At 36.1% G+C, this 9,837-nt stretch overlaps 1 protein-coding gene across 4 annotated transcripts in view; it reads left to right on the top strand.

Moving 5' to 3' along the window:
- Positions 1-1,615: 1,615 nt before the first annotated feature.
- LOC129262080 (neurabin-1-like) overlaps positions 1,616-9,837 on the top strand; it is a 56,918-nt gene continuing 48,696 nt past the window's right edge. For 2 of the 4 annotated variants that reach the window (XM_064101961.1, XM_064101956.1), the window contains exon 1: positions 1,616-2,983. In XM_064101961.1, the coding sequence (XP_063958031.1) occupies positions 2,943-2,983 (41 nt within the window). In that variant the 5' untranslated portion in view covers positions 1,616-2,942. Of the gene's footprint in view, positions 2,984-5,871; positions 5,957-9,837 lie in introns of those variants that run through there. The other 2 variants (XM_064101970.1, XM_064101966.1) reach the window with 2 other exon arrangements.

Below are 9,837 nucleotides of genomic sequence, written 5' to 3'. Positions count from 1 at the left end.
GATTGATTTTTGACTTGCGTTTAAATGCAACTCTTTCTGCAACGGGCCCCTGCTAACATTAGCTGGCAGTATACCCCTAACATCTTACCAATTTAGCTATTACTGTTTTCCATTTCAAGAGTCCCCTCAAATTCTGTACATAACATATTTCTGCCATCTACTTCTTTGAAAATGATTATCCTAAATGAAAATAGACATAAATTTGAGATTGTGACGGACATTTTAAGTGTCAGAAATATCTCCAAACCATGATATATTCAATTTCAATTTGATGTAACTTTTTATTAAAATTGAAATATGTTTGATATTGTATTAGGTAGTAAATGGTTAATGTGTACTTGAATTTGATGCCAAGTAGACTCTTCTAATATTTCCCGCTCAAGGACTGGAATAATTGCAATGTTGTAATGTCATGATTGATTTTTGTTTGAATGAAATATGAAATGTAGGGCAGATCATGTCTGAGTTCTTTCAATGTCTTACTCCCTCTCACTGTAATCTAACTGATCGTTAGGATGTACGGTGGTGGTTAAAAGTTAGTGAACCAGTAAGTGAACATATTTAAAGTGTTCAAGTTCTGCTAAGTTTTAGATATTTGATTGTGAAGTCGGTTGGTTAAATATTATATTTAATAAAGTTTATTTCTCTGGCATCGCAGAACATTGTAGTGTTGTTGTCTACGTTCAACACTCGGTATGATCTAAGGAGTGCATGCATTTTGTGGTGGGTTCACTATAAACTTTTAGCACAACTGTACATCTATATTCCCCCCCCCCCCCCCTTGCAACCAAGTAATTATCTTTTTTAGCCAAGAATCATCATGTTGAAAGGTTCAAGTTGAAACAATTCATGCCATATTTTATTTATTCACGTTTGAAAATGAATATCCCATAGAAATACATTGTAAAATATAATTCTACCGGGGGGAATTACACAAAAAGATACAATGACTTATACAATCGATTGTAACTTTATGTACATGGCTTGCCATAGATTTACACTTACGTTGAATTGTACAATCGATTTTAATATTTTATGTTACATGGCCCAGCTCCTACATTATATTAATATATCTTAACTTACAACCATGTTTACAATGTGCAATTGATTTCCATTTTATTGGCTCCCATTAAAATATATACTTATGAGATTAAACTGCAGTGTTATTTAAAAACAGAAACTAGAACTTGATGAAAAATCAACATTTATAAAAAAAAAAATTTGATTATTATTAAAGTTTAATGATCCTGGGTCCTGTATCACAAAGGTTAGTGATTGATTGTACACATGATTTTCACGATCGATTGCACATTGTAGTCAGTGTAATCAATCGTAGAAGAATGCTCTGCCATGAATGCTAAGTTGTGTGTTACGGGCCCCTGGTTTCATATCAGAAGACCCTTGAAGAGTTCTGAAACCATTATTAAAAATAGTTTATGTATGAGAAGCTTTAAATTCTTGTGAAGTATCTTTCCCACGGAAAAAGTTGGTTTCACAAGTACTTCAAGGCACCACATGACTCCCGGAGCCCTGAGAGTGTTGAAAGCAATCAAAAATATATCCTGGGAAATACTAGTATAAAACATGTATTTTCTGTCTTTCGAGACGTGGTTTCATATCATAAGAGGCAATTGGTTTCATCTCTATCAAATGTCCTTTTCCTCTGGAGTACGGTTTGTCGCACACCCTGGAATCAGAAAGAGACTAAACTGGCTCTTCAAGTTTGGCGGACGTCCCCAAAACATGGAGCAAGAAAAACAGTTCATTACCTAATTATCTCCTATTACTTGTCAACTCGGTTCTTCCTGCTCTGATGGGAGTTCATGTACAGGGGCGATCTTAATAAGTACTTGGAAGAGAAATTAACGGATTATTTTGTTGTCCAGTTCCCTCCACCCCTTGTAGACATGAGTCAGTGATTCATAACTTGGGTTTAGTCACTCTTGACGAAACCGCCTCTCTTTTCAGCTAGGAGTCCATTTTAAGAGTGCCATCTGTAAAGCGGGACAGTCTAATGTCGTCGATAGTGACTAGGCCTAATGGTGACCTTTAGCGCTTGATCCTGCAAGGCTTAGTTTGGATGTCGCCTAATAGGACAGTTTTCATTTCTTCTGGACGGGCTGGGATTTGGAAACGACTGTGATGCAGGCAGAATATAGCTTGTGGACATTGCAATTTTGTCAGCCTACATTGCCTTTTGTCTCTCGACGTAGCGGTAGGCATGTATCGAATGAGCACTGTAATTCTTTGAAAGTGGCCGCAGGATATGGTTAACTGTTTGCTATTACCCGTTCTTTCAGACGCAGGATCAGACGATTATCAAGGGTATTTGCGTTGCCCTCATTCAAAGTGCTGTTAGCTGTATTTCAAATCTTTTTATTAGCATTAATATCAAATGGCTGATGAATGTTTTATCACATCTTAAAGCAGGAAGTTACACTCTATACTTAAGTGAAGTAGATGTATCAGGTATCACCTCGTAAGAAGAAAATATTTTACCGGCCGCTGCGTCCATTGGACATGGACTAACCGAATGTTTACTTTGGATGGCTCTGTTATTTCCTCAATTAAACAGTCTAAGAATCAACAAGTAGGTTTAACTTTCCCATGACAAGCAGGGTTTAGATGGTAAACACTGTAGCTTAGCGAAAGATAGCGATTGTCTTTGATGCATTTCCAAACGTCAGAGAATAGCATTGGCTCACCAAGCTCTTCTTTCAACTTCAGACAATCCCTGTTGGTATAGAGATCATGTGGCAAGCTTCTGGTGAATACCGGGAATTCATTTAACAAGACCGTCAACGTGAGAATTAAGACTCTATCACAAGACACGTGATCTCCATCAGCATCTTGCGGGACTTCTTTGCTTGTGATTTGTTTTTTGGGGCGGTTCAGCGGGGGGGATTATAACGGTATCGGTTCAAGGAAGCTGAAACCTAAGAATGGCGGAAGTCATCTACAGGTCCACTGTTACCAGTAAACGGTAATCAGAATCTCTCTCTCTTTATGGTTAATTGTATTGGTTGATTGGATATCTTATGGCACGGTGGTAGTTGTGGAATACACGTTGTTAACCCAGTGGCTCCAAAGGAACTGTTGGTTACAGACAATTCTGTAACTGTTACTATTCTGTAACTGTAACTGTTATTATGTATATAAATGATGCATTTTTGGCACTGAAGAAATGGTATAGGGCCCTTAATACTAAGCTCAGTGATCAATTGTATAATTTTACAATTGATTGCTAATAGTAATCAATGCATTCATTGGTAAAAAGCTATCCTAAAATCAGATTATAAGCTTTGTCTTCTAGGCCTTTAGGGAAGACTTTTTTGGTTGTTGTGTGTTATGTACTTTTAAGTGTTTTTTCTTGGACTGTAGAAATACATTTTGCATGGAAGTGTTGGGGAAATAAGTGGGAGGGTAGTTGGCATTCAAACCAGATGGCCTTCTTGATCAATTCCGTCAATATAATTATCAAAATGTCAAATCTCGTCTGATTATTTCACGATGTTTTTCATTAATTTCATGTCATTGGAGCATTCAATTGTGAGTCATTCAGTTTCTATATACTTGAGAAATATGTTTCAGGATTGTTGCTCTATATAAAAGTCGATGGTCGTAAATCCAGATGAGCTAAAAAAAAAATGTAAACTGAAATGAAAGGAGAATGAAAATAAAGCGATATGTAGCTTTTTTTCAGTTATTAATGGGGAAGTATTAATTTGTATTTTTTGTAGGATTGGGGTGAAATTGTTATTTCAGTTGATGTTTTTGTACTATTACTGCATTTTAAGATAAACTTGTAAAAGTGATGAACAGGAGGCTTTTTTCGTTGTGGATTGTAGTGTTATAGGGAGAAATTGTGGAGCGTTGTGGCCCAGTGGATTGGTCTTCTGACTTTGAAACGAGGGTTGTGGGTTCGAATCCCAGCCATGGCGTAATTTCCTTCAGCAAGAAATTTATCCACATTGTGCTGCACTCAACCCAGATGAGGTGAATGAATTATTACGATTGTTGAATTTAATTGTACGAATGTGGAAAATTGCAACATCAGCGCGCAAAGGGTTAAGGAACCGCGAAAGACATGAAGAATGTTTTCATGTAAGTCGATATGAAGTAAGCCTGCATTGCAACGAGATCACAGGGTGGGTTTGCAGTTGAGTCCTTTAGTCCCAGTAACTGTCGCCCGATGGATATGTATGTCATGATACCTTGTCATGATACGTCTGGCAATGTTGAGATGGTCTGACACCATTAAGCTCACGTGTCACAAGAATGAACATGTCTGTCCTCGTTTTATCTTTCGTTGTAAAAACACGAGATTTGAGACAATATATAGAGGTCATGTGACAGCGGATGCGCAAAGGCATCATCGGAGACTTCCAGCTTGGATCGCTTCTGACCTTTAAATGAGTTTCATTCCACGAATATTGTTTCCTGTCCTCGGAGATTGTGTGTCGTTTGAATCTAATGAAGACAAATCTACATCAAAGAAAGCAGGTCCCTGGATGTGCCGAAATAAAAATTTGAAAAGTAACGGTGGTAAAAACACAAAATATCAAGGGTCTATACTTGATATCAATTTCCCTTTGTCTCTTCATATAGTTTTGAATCAAACTATTTACCTTTTAAAACGAAAAAGGAACTATTTGAAAAATATGTGAGTCATGTCTTGATCACTGATGCAGAGTTTTATTACTTCATCTTCTCTTAGCTGCCAAATTAAATGAGATATGGGATGCTAGTGTGATAGATTATTTTGTTGCCATTGATGATCCTTAATGGACTACTGTTTATGATAGGTGATTAGTATAGTATCAATTTTATGACAGTGTGAAAAAGTTAATGGAATAGCTCAAGGGTGTATTTCCATAGCTTTGATTTTTTCATTCATAAACAGTTTTTGGCTTGTTTCTCATATAAACTCTTCTGAGTGTATTGATAAGGTTGCTCATATTTTTTAGTGTTTATAATGAAACCACTTATTATTCAGAGTCTGAGTCACCCAAGAATATCAAAATTCGACCCTCCCCCCAAAAAAAAAAGATCAGCAACTAGTATTTTATCATGCTTTTATCCTCCTAATCACATAATAATAATAATAATGATAATAATAATAATAATAATAATAATGATAATGCTGTCCATAAACTTGGAATAAAAGCATTTGGAGTTTGAAGTCCATCTCACATCTAAAATTTGGGTAAAGATTAAGCTTGATTATATTGAACTCTTATTGTAACATTTACATCATTCAGTATTTGTTCTTAATGGAAATTGAATTTGACCTTTAAACTAGGTAGAAAAGTACCCTCTTTCAGTAATATTAATTTTCAATTTTTGTATATAAATAATTGATATTCACTTGTCAGGATTTACCAAAATGATAATAATATGCAACATTTATATAGTGCTTAATACAAATGTTTCAAAGCTTTGCATACTATTACCCTGGCTTAAGCATGGCTACCTTGATCGGAAACTCGAGCATTCAAGGAATTCCTTCCTACCAGGGACCCATTTACAACACCTGGGTGGAGAGTGGCAAATCTAGCTGAACGCATTGCCAAAGTGCTGCGATGGGATTTGAACTCTCTCTGGACCTTGTGGTTCAAAGTCAAGAGACTTCTCCAATGAGCTACAATACCTCCACAAAATTAATGATAGGTTTTATTAAGGCTTTTAATTATTCACTGTTTATTGACCAGATTGATTGTCCAGTGGGTACAGGCCTGATTGACAGGGATGCCCTAATTGCTTCCAGGGCTTATCTCATTTGCATATATGCACCTGTCATTCTCTTGTCCGTATAGAGGATAGGGTGGATGCCACAAACATTGAATGATTCATTCCTATGTCGCATTGAATATTGATACAACGCTTGAATGGCTGCCGGCAGCATTACCTGAAACTCGCTAAGTTGAAAGTTTATGTCGTCAACTCCAGGTTCTCAGTAAGTCCTGTCACTTTTAGTTATTGGTGGAGAGTATGTTGAGACGAAGATGATGATGATTGAAGTCTTCTTTTAAAAGTTTATAGGTGATTTTCCATGTGTATCATTAGACTAGTATGTAGTATGATGTTGATATAGCATGATGTAGCATACAATTTCCAATTGTAATTGCGTTTTCAAGGGGGCATTTCATGAAGTTGTTAGCACTGATAAAATTAGTGAAATCCTTGATGTTGAGCGGCTAGGGATCACGAGACTGTGACTGTTACTATGGTAACTGTCGGAGATTGACAACTTGTCAGTGCTGACAACTTTAATGAAACCGTCCCCCGAGTCAGCTGAGAGATTTTACTATCTGCATTCAGTCTTACATAGATACTTCCTTTTTGCTCTCATCTGGTTGTGCACTGATTGTTGTGAGTTGAAATCAACAAAAGTTACTCCGTTTTAGCTCTAAGCAAATGCCATCACTGCCTTTAGCGTGAAAGAGATACTTTCTTTTTGGTTTTCTAGTCTCTACCAGGCAGTATGATTGATGTATTGGAGTTGGAGATGTAATGCCCTCCTAGCTCTCAACCATTTGCGTGGAAAGGAATGCATTGATGTTGACAATGTCGCTTCAATTTGATTGACTTTTTTCAAGCTTGCAATAATGTCTTGTCAACTGCAATTAAGAAATGCTTGTAAAAAATTGAAAGGCGAATTTGCAAAACTGTCTAGATTGAAATTTGATCGTAATTGAAGGTAGATCAAGATATGACCAGCTTTCTTATTATTAGCACTTTGATTTAAGATATTGTTATATCATTATTTCATCATACTGCATGTATGTAGGCCTACTTGCACAGGTTTTTGTTTGTTTGTATTTATATGTATCTTATGTAAAACAAAGTAATATTAATCGACACGTGGCTGGTGTGTTATTAATATTATCATTAGATTATTCTTGACATCCTTGATGTGTTTTCCTTTTGGCCCTGCTTTTACCGTGATTTTCAAATGTGGACTTGTATTGATGTATATTCAGGGCCGTAGTCGTTCTTGAGGGGCGTCCTTTTTCAAGCCTTTGTGCTTATGACTGTCCTCTCCCATGCAATGATTGTTCAAAACAGTCTTACAACGGTCTTACAAGAAAATGGTCTTTCAGTGGTCTTTCAGCGGTCTTTCAGCGGTCTTTCAACAGTCTTTCGATGAACTTTCAAAGGTCTTTATAGTCTTTCAATGATCTTTCGGCAGTCTCTCAAGATTTTTGCGGAGATCACTGTAAGACTCATGAGAGATCATTGAAAGATCACTGAAAGATCACTGAAAGACCAGGCAAAGTCCATGGAAAGAATTCTGAAAGATCACTTGTTGCATAAAAGATCTCTGAAAGACCATTGAAAGATCTCTATAGGACTAGTCTAAGACCAGTAAGACAAGAAATATCCATCAGTCTTTCAGAGTTCTTTGAGGGGTCTTTCTGAGCCATTCCACAGAGATGACAAATTTCAGTGATCTTGAAGACCGCTGTAAGACCTCACCAATTTTAAGTCTTTCAGTGGTCTTTCAACGGTCTCCGTTCTGTGGAATGGGGGCCTTATTGTTATTTTACCATGAAATATTGTCAATATATTTTATGTTGTATGATCAATTTTTTGCATGGAAATAAAGAATCAATCAATCAATCAATCAATTTCTCATATGCCCTGCCCATGCTCACATTGCCGGCAACTTCCTGGCCGAAACTGCGCAGTAGGTGGGCTTGAAATACGGGAGAAACATGAAAATAAATGGAGTTGGGCAAGTTCCACCTCAAGAATTATGTCCTTCTTGCACTCATCAAAATGTTGTAATTGCTGGAGTGAGTTGATTGAGGGTTGTAACCGACTATGGTGTGATGGACTTGACCCATTGAATTGTTTTACAGACCGGTGATACACCTCTCAGGCGCGCAACCTGATGCATGGCAATTTAATTAGATTGTTTAATAGGAGATAGTATGGCCATATTTATTTACCAGAGACAGTAGATACTTCGGACCATTGGAAATGGTTAGTAAGCATTGAATCAGGGGACTGTTTCATGAGAGTTGTCTTTCTCCGACAGTTACCATAGTAACAGTCAGAGGCCAGTGCCTTACAGCCAATCGAAACCAAGGATTTCACTGAAATTTTCAGTACTAACAATTTAGTCAATGCCGACAACTTTCATGAAACACCCACCAGGTCTCAAGTGAAAGTGGCATTCGATGAAAGAGATGAAAGTAAAATTGATTTCTTGGAAATGCTGCAATGAATAATGGACATAGGAGGCTAGTAACTATGCTTTTTTTGGTTTGATTTTAGCTTGGGAGAGGTGAACTCTCTCTCTCCATAACCGTAATTTTCCTTTTATTTACCTTCTCTGTCCGATATGCATTTATTCAAAGTCACAAGCTATTTCATTATCAGAAAATACCAATATTAATTCCTTTTATTTGCATTATCTGCTTAACTTGAAAAATATTTATTATTGACCTGTAAGTGTATGTTATATTATTCATATTGTGATGTAACATACATATTCCTTTTTTCATAGAAAATAAAATGAATGAAGAAATAGTAGGTAAACAATTTTAGAAAATACCATTAAATAAACAATAAATTGTATTTTCATATGTATAGGGAAACAATAATTACACAATTTGGATCATATGATATGATAGTCCTTCATGGAATAATGATACTTTGTTCTGCAAATTTTTATAGAGTGACTGAACAGTTTAATCCTCATAAGCCTCTCGTCAAGCCATTTGTTTCCAAAATAGAATGCGTTTAGCCGAGTCCATTCATTCAGTAGAGTATAACGGATGTTGATTTATCACATGAACATCTAGGGCCGTATTAACCTCAATTCTTAATATAGGAGATTTAAGGCATCAATAGATATAGAGTTTGATGAGATTATTAGAGTTCGAGTGATAGAATCAGATGCAGGGGTATGAATGTTGGTTCTACAATACATTTCTTATAAAGTATCAATCAATCGTCATCATGACAAGTTTACATCTGTTAGATACATCTGTTTGATATTTTTGCAAGTCGGGAATTGCCGTGTATATTTTTTTCACATATAATTATGACTCGCGAGTCGTTTTTGTTTAGCTTTTACTGCAATACATAAGGAGATCTTACAATTCTGTTTGTTATATAATTGATTTTGCATTAATTTCTTTATTCTTCATTTTCATAAATTATAAAGATACAAAATGTCTGGAGATTATAGATTCCAAATTTAAACCTTGATTGCAGCTTTGTTTCATCTTAGCTTAAAAACTATGCACATTTTACTTTAGGAAACAAGTTTATATCATGTATTTCATGATATGAGTAGGGATTCGTGCTTAAAGACGGGCCACAGACCTTTGCCATGTAGCTTCAATAACTAGCTCTCTGTAACCTTCTTTTTTATTTACTTTTTCTTCCTTAAAAGCACATTTGAAATAAAAGTGTGTCCAATAATAGAGGTTGAGACCAAATAAAATGTCTTTACTATCAGTTGTGATTTTCGTCCTTATCACTTTCAGGGACTGAGTACACACTACAGCAATAAACCACCCACGTATACTGAAAGAAATGAAAATGATGAAATGAAATGAAAATGGCCTATTACGGGTTGATTCCTTGGATGCGGAATACCAGCTCTCCAGCATCTTATTTCATATCAAAATGTAGAGCACGCTCAAAAGAGTTTTATATACAATGGCTTTCTCATTGAAAAGACTCTTTTACCTTGTCCTTTTTATCAGCTTTAACTGAAACGTTTTCTCTCTTTAATAAACATGGCTGCCCCCTCACATCCTTGGAACGTATAGAGGAAGAAAAAAAGCTTGTTCAAAGGAAGGAGGAGAAAATACACCT

This window comes from Lytechinus pictus, chromosome 1, assembly GCF_037042905.1.
Source record: "Lytechinus pictus isolate F3 Inbred chromosome 1, Lp3.0, whole genome shotgun sequence".
NCBI classification, from domain to species: Eukaryota; Metazoa; Echinodermata; class Echinoidea; order Temnopleuroida; family Toxopneustidae; genus Lytechinus; species Lytechinus pictus.
The sequence above is the reverse complement of the archived record's forward strand: the minus strand, read 5'-3'. Positions and strand labels throughout refer to the sequence as shown.